At 53.3% G+C, this 19,187-nt stretch overlaps 1 protein-coding gene across 4 annotated transcripts in view; it reads left to right on the top strand.

Annotated features, from left to right (window-relative positions):
* NBPF8 (NBPF member 8) overlaps window positions 1–19,187 on the top strand; it is a 29,196-nt gene that overhangs the window by 582 nt on the left and 9,427 nt on the right. For 2 of the 4 annotated variants that reach the window (XM_065649039.1, XM_065649038.1), the window contains exons 1-17: window positions 2,707–4,117; window positions 7,353–7,472; window positions 9,006–9,125; window positions 9,381–9,473; window positions 9,587–9,802; window positions 10,332–10,490; window positions 10,863–10,976; window positions 11,205–11,342; window positions 11,656–11,835; window positions 12,114–12,308; window positions 13,112–13,255; window positions 14,318–14,396; window positions 14,934–15,022; window positions 15,205–15,321; window positions 15,751–15,888; window positions 16,222–16,334; window positions 17,131–17,258. In XM_065649039.1, coding sequence (XP_065505111.1) covers window positions 2,969–4,117; window positions 7,353–7,472; window positions 9,006–9,125; window positions 9,381–9,473; window positions 9,587–9,802; window positions 10,332–10,490; window positions 10,863–10,976; window positions 11,205–11,342; window positions 11,656–11,835; window positions 12,114–12,308; window positions 13,112–13,255; window positions 14,318–14,396; window positions 14,934–15,022; window positions 15,205–15,321; window positions 15,751–15,888; window positions 16,222–16,334; window positions 17,131–17,258 — 3,292 coding nt within the window. In that variant the 5' untranslated portion in view covers window positions 2,707–2,968. Of the gene's footprint in view, window positions 1–155; window positions 233–1,000; window positions 1,125–1,197; window positions 1,353–1,622; window positions 1,738–2,706; window positions 4,118–7,352; window positions 7,473–9,005; window positions 9,126–9,380; window positions 9,474–9,586; window positions 9,803–10,331; window positions 10,491–10,862; window positions 10,977–11,204; window positions 11,343–11,655; window positions 11,836–12,113; window positions 12,309–13,111; window positions 13,256–14,317; window positions 14,397–14,933; window positions 15,023–15,204; window positions 15,322–15,750; window positions 15,889–16,221; window positions 16,335–17,130; window positions 17,259–19,187 lie in introns of those variants that run through there. The other 2 variants (XM_065649041.1, XM_065649040.1) reach the window with 2 other exon arrangements.

Genomic DNA, 19,187 nt, shown 5'->3' with positions numbered 1-19,187 from the left:
TACCACCTGTGCCACTCAGTGCCAGGAGCACCTGAAGCCATACTGTGGGGTGGTGGACCCACATGTCACCTCTGATGCATTCCTGTGGGCAGTGGCGCTGGGGGGGGTCCATGAAAGCGTGGGGATGTCCTACCCACCTGCCTCCCACCCTGCAGAACATTGAGCTGAAGGTGGAGGTGGAGAGCCTGAAGCGGGAGCTGCAGGAGAAGCAACAAGCCCTGGACAACACATGGTGAGTGGAGTCAGCCGAGCCCTGGGGCAGACACAGCACCGGCTGCACTGCTGGTGTGGGCATGGGGGACAGAGGGTGTCTGCCTGCACCCTGCCTGCAGCAGGCAGCGGAGGGGGTTGCACTGGGGCTGGTGGGGTTTGCAATGGGGCTGGGCACCTGCGGGGCTCCTCTTACAGCTCCCGTACCAGCCAAAAGTAAAGAGCAGCACCTGTTTGGTGGAGGAGGGCAGCGCCGTGCCCATGGCGCAGGCGTCCCTCAGTGGGCACTGCTGGACGGGAGGCCAGGGGCATGGTGGTCGGGGAGCCCCTGCTTTCGGGACCATGCGGGACTACATTGGTGGTTCAGAGCCTGAGCGTGACCTGGTGCTGCCGGCGGAGCCATGTCCTCATGGCAGCGGTGCTGGGAGGTGACAGTGTGCCCAGCCCAGGGTCCTGTAGAAACGGTACCCACGGAATGGAGGATCTGGGCTGGGGGCACCTGGTGGGGGGGATGGCTTACCTGGCCCAGCTAGTTTAGGGTGGGAGCTTTTGCAACGGGAGGCCATGCTGTGCCACACATTGCCACACCACACCCTGCCAAGCCATGCCATGCTGTGCTATGCCATGTCATGCCATGCTTTGTCATGTCATGTGCCATGCCATAGCTGTGCCATGCAGTGCAGTGCCATGCCATGTGAGATGCCAAGCCATACCATGCTGTGCCACACTGTGCTGTGCCATGCCATGACATCCTGTACCATGCCATGCCGTGCCATGCTGTGCCTGGCAGGGTGGCTGCGGAGAACCAGACGACACGCAGCCAGGCAGCGCTCCGGCAGCAGTATGAGGAGCGGCAGCGGGAGTCAGAGCACGTCTACGAGCTCCTGGAGAACAAGATCCAGCTCCTGCAGGAGGTGAGCCCGGGAGCAGTGGGGGTCAGGGGGATCCAGGGGCTTGTGCCTGGGGGCTCACCCCACTGTCACACAGGAGGCCAGGCTGGCACGGAGCGAGGCCGAGCAGGCCACGGCGCTGGCCAGAGCCGAGGCAGAGCGGTGCCGGGAGCTGGCAGGGAAGCTGAGGGAAGCTGCGAGGACGAAGGAGGAGGACAGGAGCAATGACAGCTGCAGCGCCATGGCCCAGAGGTGGGTGCCATCCCCTCCGTGCTGCCAGCCTGTGCCTGGTGCTGGTCCTTTGGGACTACCAAAGGGATGGTGCTGTGCAGGGCCAGGGGGCTGTGAGCATCTAGGGGGTGGAGGGGTCATCCCAAGGGGTGAGAGCAGGGCTGTGGGAAGAGAGGAACAGTCCTGAGGGTGCTCTGATTTGGCCCGGAGATCACACCCACCAGCTGTCCCCGGTGCCATCCCGTTGTCATCCCCATGCCTGAGCATCCCCTGCACTTCTCTCCCTCTCAGGATCGAAGAGCTGACCCAGGAGTTGGCTGCCAGCAACCAGCTTGTGGAAACGCTGTCAGCCGAGAAGCACAACCTACAGCAGCTCCTGGAGGAGCCCCCAGCCGTGGGGGGGCAGGTGGGTGGGCAAGCGCGGGGGGAACCCCAGCCCAGCACCCCAGGGAGGAGCACACCGCACCCCCCAGGGCTCGGCTGTCAGTTGTCACCGCTGTCCCTTTCTGGGGCTGTGGCCAGGGCTCTGCCACGTCCAGCCCAGCAGCGTGAGTGTTTGCACAGCTGTGCTGCCATGCTGGGGGGGCCGAGGGGGGCGGGAGGTCCTGGTGTGCTGTGTCTGGGGAGAGGCCACCAGCCTGCACAGTCCTCCTGCGGGTGTCAGTGCCGCCTGCGCACGTCTGCCATTTAAATCCCAGGCCTTAAAATACCCCCGGCAGCCCGGCGCGGTGCCAGGCGAGATTTGGGGGCTGCAAGGTATCAGAGCAGCATGTTCCTGGCAGCCGCGCGGCGCTGGCTGTGCTGCGTCTGGGTGGCACAGCGCTGTCCCCAGCAGCCGTGGGCCATCAGTGTGGGGGCAATGCAGTGTGCGCTCACTGGGTGACACGGGACACTGTGCAGCTACTGGTGCGTGGGTGCTGGTGGCCTTGCGCTGCGGGGACATGTCCCCTCGGCACTGCCCGCGGGTGCTGGCATTGGGACTGTGACCTGGCATTGGGCTAAACACCGGCATAGCAGATGAGCACCAGTGGGGAGCACTGCGATCAGGGCTGAGCCCACGGCACTGGCCCCGAACCGCCGCTGTCACCGCTCCTGTCGCTGTCACCGCGCCAGCCCCACGCGTGCCGGGGCGGGCAGGGCAGCCGCTGCGCATGCGCGGCTTCCGGGCGCAGCGACTACAAATCCCGGCAGGCGCCGCGGCCGCCGCGCACGCGTGGGGCCGGTGCCCTCCGCCATCTTGAAATCCGAGCCAGACGCCGGGCGCCGCCGTGGCAGCAGCATCCGCGGCGCGGGGAGGCGCGGGGCCGGGGCCGCCCGGCGTGAGGGGCAGCCCCGGGTGAGGGGGCAGCCTCGGGGATGGCGGGGGAGCGGTGAGGAGAGAGAGCGGGGCAGCCCTGGCGTGGCTGTGAGGGAGATGCCGTAGGGTGGGATGTTCCCGTAGTCCGGGAGTCCCAGCGCGTCACCCTCCTGAAAGGAGCGGATCGTTGGGGTGAGGAGTGCCGGTGGGCACAGGGCCTGAGGGAGCCGTGCCGCAGATGTGCTGAGGGACCCGTGCCCCATATGTGCTGAGGGAACGGCCGGGGCCTCAGGAAGGTCTCAGGGGCCCCCAGCAGCAGGTTTGGGCTCTGGGCGGGAGGATGAAGGAGACGTGCCGGATCTGCGCCCGGGAGCTGTGCGGCAACCAGCGGCGATGGATCTTCCACACGGCGGCCAAGCTGAACCTCCAGGTGCTGCTGTCCCACGTCCTGGGCAGGGAGCTGTGCCGGGACGGCAGGTCCGAGTTTGCGTGCAGCAAGTGCGCCTTCATGCTGGACCGCATCTACAGGTTCGACACCGTCATTGCGCGCATCGAAGCCCTCTCCATCGAGCGCCTGCAGAAACTGCTGCTGGAGAAAGACCGCCTCAAGTTCTGCATTGCAAGCATGTACCGCAGGAACAACGAAGATTCTGGTGCGGACGACAGAGCTGGGGATGGGGCTGTGGACCTTTCTAACCTGCCCGACGTACGGTACGCTGCCCTCCTTCAGGAGGACTTTGCTTATTCTGGATATGAATACTGGACGGACCAAGATGAGCACGGCTTGGAGCCGCACAGCTGCCACACTTCCGAGGGAGCGAGTAACCGTCCGCGGCGCTGCCGGGGCTGTGCCGCGCTGCGGGTGGCTGATGCAGACTATGAAGCAATTTGCAAAGTGCCGCGGAAGGTGGCCAGAAGCATCTCCTGCGGGCTGTCCAGCCGGTGGTCGGCCAGCATGGGCAACGAGGAGTCATCCGTGTGCGACGTGGCAGAGTCCGCCAGCGCCAGAGGGCCTGTGGATGGGGAGAGCATGGAGGAAGGCACGCCGGCCTCCTCCATTGAGTCCCTGGACACGACCGTGGAGGCGAGCTCTTCACAGCAGAAGGATGAAGATGCAGATAAGGGGGTGAAAGGGAATGGAAAATGTGATGATTTCTCAGATGACCGCATGACCCCCAACTCCTCACTGAGTGGGAACAGGCTGGAGCTGGCCCTCAGCTTGATCAAGGCTCTGGACTACAAGCCCCTCCAGAGCCCCCGCGGCAGCAGGCTGCCCATTCCGGTGAAGTCCAGCCTGCCCCCTCCCAAGCTTGGCCGTGACTTGGCAGATGGCAGCGCTTCTGCTGGCTTAGCGTGTGCCAGCTCTGCCTTCCTGAATACAGACAGAAAATCCTTTTCCAGAGCTCCTCTGGGCCTTTCCTTGGAGATTTCTGAACTGCAGGAGCTGTGGGATGACCTCTGTGAGGATTATATGCCACTGCGAGTACAGGTAGAGGTCATTGTGCTGCCGTTCGATTGAGCAGCGTCCCTGTGGCCCGATGCTGGGCACACTAGGGATTCTTCTCTGCTGAGATAATACAGATAGCCACGTGTCGCTGAACCCGGGGCTAAGAATAGGCAGCTCGATCCTTTTTAGGTGTGCTACCTCTGTCTGTCCTCTGTTTCTTCCTTGTGTTCTGGGAAATTAACCTCACGCCCCTCCTGCAGCTCTCCCCATCAGTGCAGCCTGCGAGATGGGTGTAAGCTCTTCCTGTGCTTTGTCTTTTTTCTGCTGAGAAAACACCACTGTCACTTTGGCTTTCTCTTTAAGAAGTCAGTGTGACTTCTACCCACAACCAAAGGGAATGTTTTTAAGCTTCTGGGCATGTGTTTTCCAGCAAATGTATTTTCTTTGTGCCTGGGTAATGGGGACACCCAGCCTCTGCAGATCAGGCCTCCAACCTGCTCAACCTGCAGATCCGCCCAGGGATCTGTGGCATGTGCCCTGAGGAAAAGGTGTTTTCTTGACAGGTGGATTTGTGCCAGAGGGTGACTTTAGGGTTGGTATTCTAGATAATTGGTTTATTTTCTGATCCTTTGAAAAGATTCATCAATTAATGGCAGGTGTTGCTGAGAGGCAGCGAAAGCTCCTGCCTTCACAGGACTGCATGGTGCTGCTCTCTGCCTTGACGGTAGTCCTTGGGTACCTCCCAGTTGCCTCTGTTTTGCTGGCTTTAATGAAATCTTCATTAGCATGCAGTCAAAAAGCTGAACTTGTAACTCCTTTACTGCTTTCCTTGATGAATAGATGGCTTCAGTCAGCTTCAATTCAACAATATCCATGTCAGCCTAATTGCATTCCCATTAGCAGCCTTAGTGTTGTCTAATGCTCTCGGTAGCCTGGGGGATTAGAAAAATGCTTGTTTATTCCTATAGCAACTATGGCTGTGCGGAATTACCCTTCCCATTCAGCCAGCCCTGCTTGCTGTCCATCTGCTTGGGTGTTTCCCGGAGCTGTGTGTTTTACCCCTAAAAGCCTGCTCAAGAGGTGGTGCTAGGGAGGGCTGTGGAAGAAAACTGATTTTTATCTGGCGCACAAAGGCTTTGCGCTGGCAGCCAGCACTGGAGATGCGAAGTGGGGCATTGCTGCTCCTGTAGTCTGTGTTGCTTGCTACTAATTTTCACTGCTAGGGATATATTTACGGCCTAAAAATAGCCTTTCTCTTAACAGAATGTGGCACAATCAACGTGGCACGTTTACGGCTTGGCTTTGTCACATGTTGCCATCCTCCTCTTGGAGCTGCTTTAGAGGAGTTTCTCCATCCTCAGCCTCTGCCATCTGACTGTTCCTGCCAGGAATTCATCTTGCAGGATTTTTTTTTTCTGCCTGTTTCTTGGCTGTGGCAGCAGCACTTGTGGTCTCTGGTGCAGGATCTGGCAGAAGGGAGAGAGCGCTTAATCCTTTGGGTGGCTTTAACAGCAAAAATGAGTAGTTGAGTGCAGCTGGTAAACTAGATGGTTCTTGTATAAATTATTTTTCTTTCTCTTTGTATGAGCAACACTCTTTCTAAAAGTGAGGTACTGCTGTCTGGAGATTCATGTGCATAAACGCCTTTCTGGTAGAATAAAAGGGATATATAGGATCACAGTTCCCTGATTGCTTTTGGAAAACTGCAGTCCTTTAAATTTATTGCTGTAAGCTACGATGACCAAGAGATCTGCTGTCAGGGCACATGATCTCGTAGGCACTATCTTGGGTGTTCTCTTGAACCAACTATTCTTCCCCTTCATCACCGCAGCCCCAGGAAAGTGCCACCAAACCCAGCCTTTGTCAGACCTGCAGCTGCCTGCAGTGCTGGGCTGGCAGCAAAAGAAGCGCTGCCCGACCGCCAGTCGGTCTTTTACCCCCTGTTCTGGGCAGATGTGAGCTTGGCGTGCTTAGATAATGCCGTGATTGTTATGCTTTTTTTTTTTTTTTAAATAAGTGTTCTGTCTAGGTTAGTGTGTGCTGACATTGCTGGGGCCGCACTGAGGAGCGGTTGTCAGCAGAACGCTGATGTAGGAGAAACCACCGGGGAGCCGTGCTCCTGACATGGCTGCGGCGAAGCACGAGGGAGGCAGCCTGGGCTGGGGACTTTGGACTCTGGAGCTGGCTCTGCCTTTTCTCTACCTGCTTGTAGCAGGCTTTCTGCTTATTTTTCTGTAGAATGTGCAAATCGTGAGGAAAGGTGTGTTTTCATTTTTTTTCCTCTCTCTATTTTCTTTTCACCAGCCTTATTTCAAAGTAGCTGCTGTGTGGCATATTCCAGCAGCTCTCTCTGTCTGATACAAAGCCTTCTGGCTGGGCAAATTTGGAATTACTTGCTGTGACTGTTTAATTTTTCACTAAAATCCTAACAAAACATCAGGCTAAAGGGAAGCTTCTTTATGGAAGCTTCTGTATGCAAGAGGCCTGGGAGAGCTCCCCTGCGTGTCTTTCTCAGAAACAGCATTTCTGTGACTGCTGTGGATGACAATTTGGTCTGACAGGGCTAATCAGAATCGGCTGTTGTTCTCCATGCACGGTGCTGCCTGGAGCTGGTGCTCTGTGCATGCTCTGAAAAGCTCTGGGATGTTCTTGTAGCCTCTGCCCTGCCACCCTGCACTGGCCAGGGCTCTCAGTGAAGGCAGACACAGGTACAATCGATCTCGTATCGCTGATCATGTTCAGGAATAACGAGTCCTGTGAGGGCTGGGTTGGGTGGCTGGTTTGAATGGTGCTCTCAGGAGTTAACTTGCTAGGCGGGAGATAGCACAAGAGCAAGAAGGGATGACAAGGGATTAGTGTGTGCTCAGCCAGCAGTGTCTGGCAGGCAGCGCGTCGGAAAATAGGCTGGTTGCATCCTTGATAAATGGCTATGTGTCATAAAAAAAAAAATCTCAGCTGTGGCACTGATTTTGCTACGGCTTGTGGAGGAGCTGCAGAGAATCACACATGGTGTGGGCGCTGGAGCATGGGAGCTGTGAAGGAAAGCCCAGGGAATCACAAGTGGAGGGGTTCAGAGTGGAGGGTGACTGCCAGGTCATGGCAAGGGGGTAGCTGGTAGGAAGGGTTGAAGGCTGTGGGCTTGATTAAGACAGAGAAGCTCAATGTGGCATATTTAAGCCCATACTGGAAGGTCTCTGAGGACTGACAGCTGAATAGAAAAAGCCAGTGCAAGACTTAAGCCATTTCTGTCCTTTTTTGTTTGTTTGTTTCTTTTCAGAATTTGCAGGATGAACATCAGCAACTGGCTCCAGGTGACCCTGCAGCGGGAGAGCACATGTCCGATCTGTGTGCTGCAGAGCTGCAGGGCAAAATCCAGCAATTTGAAGCTGACAACAAGGTATTTCTTCATGAACAACAAATTCAGTGCCTAGCAAGTCTGATGGAGTTAGAATCAGAGGGTGCCTCCGAGCCTTGCCAGAGGCAGGTGTCTGCACCTCTGTTCCAGCAAGGGTGTGCAGCTGACATGATTCTCGGGGCTGTTGTCTTTTGGATTTGTGTGGCCGAACCTGGTGCAGGAGAGAAGGGTACCTGCCTTTTGAGACAGCTGCCTTCTTTTTTGTGAACAGTAAGGGAGATCAATGGAGAGGGGTCCTGTTTTCAGTTTGATTTAAAGGCTTTCATAGGAAAGAAACATGCAGCTGAGTTGTCTTGAGGCAGATCAAATTTAACACATGATGTTCTTAGTTATGCTCTTGAACTCCAAGGTAGATTATACCCACTGGGAAAACAGAGGGATTAAATAGGAAGAAACATTGGGATGGAATCTTTATTTAAATCTGGGGACAGCTGTAAGCTGTTGGAACTGCCTGGACCACAAAGTTTGACAGGGAAATAAAAAGGCCAAAGGCCCAGTAAATGCAGCTGGAAGTGTTTGAACAGTTTAGGGGGAGTGTCTCTCAGAGAAGAGATAACAGGACAGGTGTGTAAACTAATGAGCAACAAGAGGAAATCATGTGGCAGCACCAACTCCTTAAGAAACTGAGGCTTGAGTAAGTTCTGAGGAAGGTGTGTATCATCCGAGTCTAAGAATGCCAACAGGCAGCATGTTTAGAAATGGTAACAAGCCATTGCTTAAATGCACAATGTGCACTGCATCGTGAACATTATGGTGAAAGCGGAGAACTGTCCTAAAACTGTCTGAGGTGGTAGCCTCTTAAGGGCAAAAAAGTTTCAGGCAAAAATTCCTCAGGTTGTAAACCCTTTGCTTTGCAGCTGTGCTGTTGGCATGCTGGCACTAGGTAGACTCTTTCGTGGTGAAGCCAGAACTTGAGGCTAAATAAGCCACTTATCTGATCAAATGTAGAATTACCCAGACCGGTGGTTGCTGCAAGAGTGTCTGGGTGGTCAAAGGAGACAGTGAGAGAAGGGGCTGGAAGCTGCAGTGCTGTGGAGGACCTCAGAAGCAAAGGGGACGATTTTTAGAATGTGTGGCTTCTCCATGTTGATTTCTTTTTTTCAGATCTCTTGGGAGGTTTTTGGGCTGAAGCAGTCCCTTTCCTCTTAAGGGAACAGAGACAAATGATAAAAGCTGGGAAGGCTGCTGGGCGGTCTGAGCAAAACTCTCTTGGAGTGTGTGGGAGGCAGTATGATATGTGAACCCAAGTCTGGAACCTCCGCCCTGCACGTGGGGGCTGTGCTGGAGAGACCAGCAGCACTGAAACAGTCCTGTGGAGGGACTGAAGGTTTTAGGTTTACTCACCAGTCTCCACCCAGCTCAAATAGCATTTATAGACTCTAGAGGGAGGCACGTTTATCTTGATGTGGTGAACACCTGGGCTGTATGGACTTGAGTAAGGATTGGAAGGAATCCTGAGGGTGTTTATATAAAGCATTAGGCAGAATTAAAAAAACGACATATTTCTGTCTTCAGTTGTTACAGGAAAAGCTGAATGATTTGAATTTTGAATTAAAATCTGGCCAAGAAAAATTGCAGAGGCAAGATCGTGCAATCCAGAGTCTGAACGAAGCCCTGAAGAGCAAAGAGAGTAAGGTAATAGTTTTGGGTGGACTGGATAGTGTTCACCAAAAGAGGAAAGTGTGCTAGCCCTGTAGGTGGTGACTGAAGAACGCATGAAAAGGAATGCTTAAGCCATTGCTAGCCATCCTGCATCTCATTAAGTTATTTGTTGTGAAGCTCTTACTTTCGTGTGATGCTGACATGTGTCATAATCCAGGCTGGAGGCTTGGGATGGGTGGGTTTGTGCTTGGTTGGCAGTGACTGGGCTTGGTGTCCTTTGACTTGTAGACAGAAGAGCTGTACCATATCATTGAAGGGCAGAATGAGACAATAGCCAAGCTGCAGGACATGTTACACAGGAGCCATCTGGGACAGCTGCAGGTACGTCCCTGGAAAGCTTCAAATACATTGGGTTTGGTTTTGCAGGGATCCTGGTTCTTAAGTCTCTCTCATGATGTGAATCTTTGAGTTTCTCTGCTTCTCACTCTTGTTAGATGTCAGAGAGCCCACTCTCATCCCAGGAGCAGCAGATGTCACTGCTGGATCTTCAGAACACACTTTTCTGCACCAAACTGGAGGTGCGGAAGCTGAAAAGGGCTCAGCGCCAGAAAGAGCATCAACTGGCTGAAGCCAGGAGAACAACCCAGCTCTTAGAGACCATGGCACGTGAGGAAGAGCAGCAGAAAGAGGCAACCTGGAAACACAACCAGGTATGACAAACACTTAGCCTGGAAGTCTCTGGGTTTGCATGACCAATGTAGTCAGTACTCTGCTCTCATTCATAATTTCTGCCTACACCAGTCTGGGCACGCTTGGCTAACACATGTTGCAGAGAGAATTCTACAGCCTCCTTAGCTTCATATCTGAGGATTTAGAATCAGCAAAGACACTTGATAGTGGGTATGTTGTCACTTGTGTGTTTTTGGCTGGTGCAAATGTCCCATCTCTTTTTGTGGAGTTACAAAGTTAATGCCCACTGCTGCACAGGTTGGCTGTAATTGACTGTAAAGCTCTGCCCGTTGCCAGAGCAAGGGCTTTAGATGGATGGATACCCTGGGAAATGAAATAAATCCAAACTTCATCACTGTGGAAGTGTGTTTTGAGATGTGAAAGCTGTAGTATTGCAGAGCATTTTTGGCTGTTCCCACAGCCCTTGTTGCTCTTGGCTTCTTCAGGTTGGCCTGCTGTTTACAGGTCTGTTGAGGACTGACTGCCAAGGTATGTGCTTTTCCATTGCAGGAGCTGCGTGCTGTGGTACAGCAGCTGCAGGCAGAGCTGCAGGACAAGGCTCAGCAGCTCCAGACTGCGGAGTGGGAGAAATGCCGGGAGCTGCAGGCCCAGGAGCAGAGAGTTCAGCGTTTGAGTCAGAATCTGGCTCGCAAGGACCAGCTTCTGCAGGTGAGATGCAGAAAGATTCAAGTGAGTGTAACTAGCCAGGGCCACTGCTCCTCCTTTGGTGTTTGGTGATGCAAAAGTCAGTCTGTAGAATTCGCGCTCGCCCTTCAAAGAAGGGAAGAGATGCTTCTGGGCTCCCAAGATGAGAAAGAATACCTCAGAATACTCAAAAAGTACCTCAGCCCCCAGCAACACCTGGTGAGCCCTGGCAGGTGCTGCTCAACCAGCCTCAGGTGCTGGGACTCTATCACCCTTTAATGCAAGGGTAGAGCAAGTGTAGGGTGGAGGTAGTTAGCCTTGATTCTTCTGTGCTGCTTTCTAGGGGGGTTTCTGGGCTGACAGTTCTACTGGGGAGTGTGTGTGTCTGACCTCTAGGAATCGAGGGAGCTTCTGCAATGCCAGCAAAGCTTGGACAAGAGCCCTGCAGCCGTCAATGCCATGTTGGAGAAACTGCAGCAGCGAGTCAGCGACAGGGATGCTGCTCTGGAGGTGAGCGAGCACAGTCTGTTGGTGATGTCTCAGTTTTCCCTGAGGCTTGGCCTTTGGGCTGCTATCAGTGGTGTGGCCCTGGAAGTGACAATGTCTTCTACATGCTCTTCATGGCTCAGCCTTCCAGAGGAGTCCTCTGAAAGGGAGAGCTCAGGTGCCCCACACAGCGAGTGGTGGGCTGCAGAGCCCTGCTACTCTATTCTGAGTGATCACCCTCTCTAACCCTAGCGAGCAGTGGATGAGAAGTTCTGTGCCCTGGAGAAGAAGGAACAAGAGCTGCAACAGCTCCATCTCTCAATGAGAGAGCATGGAAGTGACCTGGAGAGACTGCGCAACGTCCTGTCCAGCAATGAGGCCACCATTCATGTGAGTGCTTGTACCTGGGCGTGCGGAGTCCAGCCTGGCTGTGGTGTGGAGCTGGACAGGCCTTCTTGTGAATGCTCTGGTTGTTGCTGGGCAGAGCAGCTGCAGGTTGCTGGCCTTCCTCTGGCCCTGTGTGCGGGGCAGGTTCCTGGGTCACTCGTGTTTCTGGGCTGGGTGTAGAGGTGAGCATGGTGTCAGGAGAGGACGGGGTGAATCTATATGACCCCACTAGCAGGAGAGACTGGTGTTACCAGTTTTGCTTAATTCAGGATAAAACCTTTGTCGTTGGTTGAGCTGCTTTTCTTGTGGTCCCCAGAGCCTGGAGAGCCTCCTGAAAGCCAAAACCCTGGAACTAGAGCAGGTCTCAGCAACCTGCCAAAACCTCCGCTGGCTCAAGGAGGAGATGGAGGCCAAATCCTGTAGCAGGCAGAAGGAGCAGGAGGGGATCATCCAGCAGCTGCAGACCTGCCTGCATGACAGGAACAAGGAGGTGGAGGTAAGGCCTTAGCTTGGCTTCCTGAGCCTTCAGCTGGTTTGTCTGCAGAGAGAGTGGTCTCAAACCAGAGCCTGCTGGCTCCCTGCCTCTGAGGAGGGCACTTGAACCTGTGCCCAGTGCTTTGGGAGCTGGCAGCTTTTGGCACCTGTAAACGCTTGTGTTTGCTGAGACACCATTCTCTTGGCTACACCCAGACTGAAGAGCTCTTTGTCCTTGAGCAGCTTGCAGTTTGATGGTAGCAATGTCTCTCCATCTCTCCCTTCCTTCGCCTTCTTCAGGAGCTTACAGCGACCCTGCTGTGCAAGCTGGGCCCAGGGCAGAGCGAGGTAGCAGAGGAGCTGTGCTTGCGTCTCCAGCACAAGGAGAAGATGCTGCAGGATCTCCTCAGTGACAGGAATCGTCAGACCATGGAGCACGATGCTGAAATCCGGGAGCTGCTGCAGGCCATGAGCACCAAGGAGCAGCAGAGCCGAGTGAGTTGTGTACAGTGCTGCAGTGGGGAGGCAGGAGTGAGTGGCTCTGCCTTGTGTTAAGCAAATAGAAACTGGTCCTAGGTTGGTCTTGGCCCATCACGTGGGAGCAGTTATGAATAAGCAGCTCTTGAAGCAGTGTTCAAGTGTCAGGTCTCTGCCATTCAGTGATCTGGGCAGGGTTTGTGTATGTTATGTGGAAGGAGGTGCAGGTCTTCCTACGTATTTGAGCTCCTGGGCTTGGGGCAGCAGAGGGGCCATGGGACAGTCACTGCTTCATGTGTTACCAGATCAAAAAGGAAGACTCTGAGCTGATTCTTGTCCAGTGCAGAAACCTGAGGAAGCTCTGCTCATTGCCTCTTAACTTACATGTTAGTCAAACTAGTGCATGGTTCTGGGCATGTAAATGCCACTTAAAGAGCCACAGTTCCCACTCTTGCACACTGGGTGCAGTTCAGTGTTATCCAAGATACTTTGCATTGAGTTGCATTTCATAAAAAGGGGGCTAAAAGGCCAAGCGCTGTCTCCTCCTCTTTGTCATCTGCAGTTCTCCCTTCCTGAATGGGGTGTGAGAAGCTGCGGAGCTTCTTCCTCTGTAGGCAGAGGCCAAGCCTTGCTGCAGCTCTCTGGGAGCTCTCTGTGAGTGGCCAAGAGTAGTAGCTCCCAGGCTCATTTGCAGATCATTTCCAGTCTTGAGTGTCAGATAAATACTGAGATGGTTTCCTTTAGTCTCTAAGGAAGGTGAGGGACAGGGATCCTAGCCCTGATCACAGCCCTGATGATCCTTATTTTTTCTGCTCAATCAGGCAGCTGCTGAGAAGATGGCACACGCTCTGGCTGAAAGGAGCTGTGAGTTACAACTCCTGCGTGAGCATATGTTGGGAAAGGAGCCTGTTGGGACCCAGTCAGCTGGTGTCAGGCTGTTGAAGCGGGACAAACAGCCCATACAAGTAAGAACTGTGCACCGTGTTTCTCTGCCTGTGGCCTTGGGGCTCCAGAGAGAGCTGATGGTGACAGGAGGAAATGGGAGAGAGGGGAGCACCACAGAGAATGACAGAAATGAAAGTGGGATTAGGGAAGAGACTTCCTATAGGAGGAAGAGAAGAAACTGAGGAGCAGAAATGCTGCCTGGATGTTCTGATCTTGATTCCACCAGCTTTTGTCACTTGGTGTCTCGTTTCATTTTGATCAGGCAGTATTTGAGTCCTTTAGGGCACGTGAGAGTATGAAAGAAATCCACCCTCTTACCTCCCAGCATTGACCCAGTCCTTCCTTGGGCTGGGCTGTCTTGCTGTATTGTAATCCCCTCCCTGACATTGTCACATTCTGGAGGGGACAAGAGAGGCTAATTTTAGGTCCCACTAATGCTTGGCAGAGCCTGCTGGCTGTTTGCTGTCTCTTCCACAATTGGAGTTGATATTTTTAAAGCAGCTTTGCTAAAAACCCCTTTGAGGCTGAACACAACTCCAAGGCCACATATGCCATGCTCCTACTTGAGCAGCTGTTAATGTTTTGTTGGTGAGCTGACATGTTGAACATTTTTAAGCAGCTGTAAACAGGTTGCTTGTTTCTATTCCCAGGATCATAGTGAACTCGAGAGACTTCCAGGGACGTGTATTATGGGCCAAGCTCTGTGTTTTCCTTCCCACACTGTCCCTGTGGGCTACATCTTTTGGTGAAGATGTAGGTCTTAGTAGAGTCTCAGCTGAAAGCTAGGTTTGCTGCAGTTAAGTGAAACCTGTTTAATCCTTACTATGAAGAAACTCACTGCCAGCAAACTCCTAGCGCCACATAAAACAAGGCCAGAGCCCTGTTGCCCACACATACAGCTTCTAGGTTGGGTGCCATTCACTTGTCCCCACTACCCAGCTAGATCCCCTTCATTGATTTCTCACATTTCAGAGGCATCAACAAAGCATCCAGCGGCTTTGCTGCAATCCTGGAACTCTGGGGAAGCTGTGAGAGCTACATTCCCCATAAAGGTGCCAAACTGGAGGCTTTTGTGCTTTCAGGAAATACTGCAAAGGGATTGTGGAGCTACAGCCATTGCCGGACCCCGCCAGGGGGACAGCAGCTGCAGGACAGAAGGAGGTGAGTGTGGTGACAGCTTCTTTCAAGGTCCCCAAACACGACCAGGGTTTTTTGCTGTGTAGGAAACATGGTTACATGGAACTCTGAGAGGGTAAAGAGCTTTGAGCAAGAGTGAGTATTTTGAAATAAAGCTGTGCCTCCTGTTTGGGTTGTGGTTTGGGGATGGGAGTGTGGGGAAGAGAAATGCTGGTGTTGTCTATGAGGTGAGGTGCTTCCACTGAAGAGCTGATGCTGTCCAGTGGAGGGGTTTTGACTTTATGGTTGAGGCTGGGTTGAGACAAGTGCATCTGGTTTGGGTTTTGCCTTGGGGCCAGCACACCTGAACTTTGCTGGGGTGGGACAGCAGGCCTGGCGTGTTGCTGTTGCTTTGGGCTGCTGTTCAAGAATTAAGCAGGGAAGAAGAGCATTTACTGAGAGGCAGTGTGATGGAGAGCAGCACAAGCATTGTGGACCTATCTTGACAAAGAAGGATTCTGTCGTACTCTGGAGTCAGAGCTGACACACGGTAACCCTGCAGTAACCAAGCTGTCTTTGCAGTTATGATGTCAGCAGCAGAACTGGAGAAGGATCTTGTTAGTGCCAAAGAGGAGCTGGAACTCATAGCAAAGAAGGAAAGGGAAAGCAGGGTAAGCTTGTTGATGGAGCCTGTGCTGATCTCCCTTGCTTACAGGAGACCATTGGCTGCCCCTCGCTGGAGGTTTTGGACCCCCTTATCGTGACAGTACCTCCAGTGAGGGAAATGGGGCAGCAGCTTGCGGTGAGGTTTTGGCTTTCTGAAGTCTTTCACAAACTTCTGTTCCCTCCCTAGAGGGAGCTCACTGCTCTCCAGTCTGTTGTGGCCACGCAGGAGGAAGAACTGCAGGTGCAGGCCTCGGATATTGAGTCCTTGACCAGGACCATCCAGATCAAAGAGGACCTCATCAAGGTGAGATAATGCCCTGTGTTGGGTCAGTTCCACCTAGGAACTGAGAAGTCTCTTCTTTCCCCACATTCTCAGAGTAACGTGGTTGGCTGTCCATGGATGGTATCATTGCTGGTTTGCCTGCAGCCCTCTGTGTAACTTTGGCCAGAAGGTCCCAAACCCCCAGAGTGGTGTTGTTTGTATTTTTGCTCCTTGTGTACCAAACACCCCCTTCAAGTCCTTTAAAGAGAATGCATTATGTCCCTTCTCGGTTCTTGCTCCAGGCTGTTGTCTGTGCCTAATGCACTCTGGATGCTTTGGCATTTCTTAGGAGACTTGGGTCTTTCCAAACACTGGAAACTTGGCAGTTGCATTCCAAGGAGGATTACAAAGGTCCAGCTGTCCTTGTTACTGATCCCTTCTTCACTGATCCCTCCTGCTCTTGGTTTTCAGGATCTGCAGATGCAGCTGGTGGATCCTGAAGAAATTCCAGCCATGGAAAGGCTGACACAAGAAGTGCTGGTGCTTCGGGAGAAAGTGGCCATAGCAGAGTCACGAGGACAAGAGGCTACTGGAAACAGAAAGCAGCAGGTAGTGTGCTGTGTGGGGCAAGCTTGGATGTATTTAATTTCCACTGGTGCTTGGTTATGAGGCTTTGTTTTTAGCCTTTGTGTGTGCTGAGATGTGCTTGTTCTTGGAATCTGGCTGCATGTAATAGGGGGAACACAGAGGAGAGGATTGGTTCCCTTTAGCACTTGTCTCAAGGGCAGTGTCTTTTTAGGAGTCCAGGGGTGATGCTGGTCAACTTGATCGCTTGGACACAAGGAAGGGAGGGGAAGCCCCTGTTTCTCTGGGGCAACCAGATGTCTCCTTTTATTTCTATCTCTCTTTAAGTGTTGGATCTTGTCTTTTCTCTCCAACCAGTTGTTACTGATGCTGGAAGGGCTGGTGGCTGAAAGGAATCGGTTAAATGAGGCTCTCCAGGCAGAGAGGCAGCTATACGGCAGCCTGGTAAAGTTTCACACATACCCAGACAGGTAAGCGATGCTGCCTTGCCTCTGTGCTGCCCTGCTCCACTGCTGGGGCAAGCATGGGTGGTCTGGTGGCTCAATCCCTGAAGCACTGATTGTTCTGCAAGTCTGAGAGCCCTCAGTGGGAAAGAGGGAGTCTAGGCAAAGAATCAGACAAAAATGTGGCTTTGGGAGTCCAATGGGAGCTTTGGGAGTACAAGTTTTAGGCTGCCTTCGTCCCTTGAAGAGGCTGTAGTGGCCAGTTTTAAATGCTGTGTGAACTCCCCCCATTGCCACCTCTTGTTCAGTCACTGGGGTTGCCATCTCTGTTCCCTGGCTTATCCTTTCCTGGCTCAGCTTCCCACCCACACTTGGCCACCTTTCAGAGGCTGCTGTCAAATTCCCAGCCAACTGTTGGGTTGATAAAGATCAATCTAGGTGCTTATCCAGGCGGTTGTCCCGCAGCAGCGCAGAGTGGCCTGCGTCTTTGTCCTCTGTACTAATCCCCTGCCCTTCATGGGGCTGCAGCCTCTGGGATATTTGAGCTACCTGATAGCAAGAGAGCACATAAATGGAGTGCCTGGGTAAGTGCTGAAGAACAGCTGTGACTAGGAGTTCCCTACCATGGGCTGGAGCCTTTTTTGGAGATGGCCGTGCTCTTGGGGAGGTTTAGAGGTGAGGCAGGAGGTGGCTGAGCTGCCTGGGGAGCACGCAGGGAGTGCGTCCCTGGAGTAAATGGCAGTCCTGGATGGAGAAGCCAATTAGTGTGTGCTTGCTGCAGCCTGTCTAACCCTTTTCCCTCTTGTGTGGCACATCTGCTTAGCGCTGCGAGAGACCACACTCTGCAGGTGGAGCTGGAAGGGGTCCAGGAGCTCCGGGGACAGCTGGAAGAAGCTCTTGGAAGAAGCTTGGAGCGTTTGAGCAGGCTGGAGACTCAGGGCGCCATAGGAGGTGGGGAACAGGAGCGTGTGAGAGTCCTACCCCAGCATGCCTTCTGAGCACTGGCGCTCTCCTGCCCGCCACGGAAACGGTTCACTAACCGAGTGCGCCTGTCTCACTGACTCTGGGAGGGTTGCTTTGGTACTTGGTAATGGTACAATAGAACTGGTGCGGGCTTTTTTTTGTTTGTTTGTTTTGTTTTATTTTTGTGCTGCTTTGGAAATGGCGACCAGTGCAATCCACCTGTGTCTCTTGTGTTATGTTCCTGTCTGACCCACCCTGGTGGCCACTGATGTATTTGCACATTCAAATCATTCCATTTTAGTTGATTTCCCTCCATCTCCCTTCTCCCACCCCCATGGGCCAAATAAAGATTCCCTTTCTCTGAAGGAAACACCAGATGTTCTCCATCTCCCAAGTGCATGAGTGTGAGTTTTTGTATTCCCTTCCCGTTTTTCTTACCCAGTGACATCCCCCTTTTGGGTTGATGGTGGCTGGCCCAAAAGGAGAAGGAGCGTATGGAAAAGTGGGTTCCAGAGCCAGAGAACTTCAGAAGGGCTGCAAGACCTGGTGGCACTTGCCTGGGGCTCTTACACAAGTCTGAGTGTAGAACCAGTAATTGATTTCATGCTTAAAAAAATCCTACTCCAGTATTGATGATTTTTACTGACTTTTTTTCTTCCTAATTTTAAGTTATCTCAGCCTGGCTTGCGATTGCCTTCAAGGGAGAGCTTCCTCCTCTTTTTTTGACAGATAATGTGGACTGAGACCTGTTCCTGCTCCCAGGGTCTGGGTCTGCTCCCTTGTATGTGCACATCTTGCTTACAGGCTCCACACACCCCTTGGCCAATGGGCAGGGCCCTATTTGTGCTCTGCTGGGGACAGTTTCACTTGCCCCCACTGCATACCTTTTCTAGGGCATCTTTCACCTCCTCAGGGAGTGGTGGGGCTGACACGAGAGCTGAAAAACAATAGCAACAGCTTTCTGATGACCAGCGCTTCCCATGCGCAGCAGGGCATGGATCAGCTGTCTTGTACTTGATTGCTTCCCAAGGTGAAAGGAGCAAATATTATATCTCTGGGCTTCTGCTTGCTGGGAAGCTGAACTAGGAGCAGGTGGAGCAGAAGAACTCCATCCATCTCCCTGGGCTGCACCACCTGGACCTGCGACTGCTGTGCTGTACATCTTGTGATTGCTTCACATGGCACCAGCTATCCCATGCCTTGCACCCATGCTGAGGTCTTCTCTTCCCTGCCTCAGGCGGGGACAGAGGCAGCACAGCTCTCGCTTCGCATGCAGCAGGTCAGCGCTGCTCCTCGGGGTCCGCACTGAGCCGCATGGTGAGTTCTGCAGTTCTCATGTGGCCTGAAGGGACCCAGCTGGTGGCTGCTGAGCAGCTCTGGTACTCAGTTAACTTTTCCTTTCTTGTGTTTCATCTCATTCCTTTCCTCTCGCTGTGTAGCACCATCTTCTCTTTCTCCTTCTGCCTCTCACTTTGTAGGAGCCTTTGCATCCCTGTCCTTATCTTTCCACCTTCCCTCCTCCATCCTGGCTCTGATGCCCAGCTGGCTCCCTCATCCCTCAGGTACCATGGAGCCCAGTACCCAGCACGGGCTCATTGGTGTGGCATGAGGGAAGTCTTGGCTGGTGCTCCAGCAGCTCCCATCTCTTCTGGTGTGTGTGTTTTGCTGCAAATCTGTCCCTGTCCCTGCTCACATCACTTCCGTGAAGTGTCCTAGAGCGGAATGTTATTGGAGGCTGAGGCGTCCCAGCTTCTCTGCTCTGTTCTTTAGGGTCTCCTTTCATCCCTGATACTCTGGGCTGTGTACTCCTCTGCCCCGCAGGAGGACTGGCCTGAGCATCCCATACCTCAGAGCACCCTCTCTCAAACTGCGCCATGCTTTGTGCTGTCTCTCCTTCCTCTCTTAATTTCTCTGGAG

The sequence above is a fragment of the Caloenas nicobarica genome, chromosome 20, assembly GCF_036013445.1.
Source record: "Caloenas nicobarica isolate bCalNic1 chromosome 20, bCalNic1.hap1, whole genome shotgun sequence".
Classification (NCBI taxonomy): Eukaryota; Metazoa; Chordata; class Aves; order Columbiformes; family Columbidae; genus Caloenas; species Caloenas nicobarica.
This window is presented reverse-complemented; position numbering and strand designations above follow the sequence as displayed.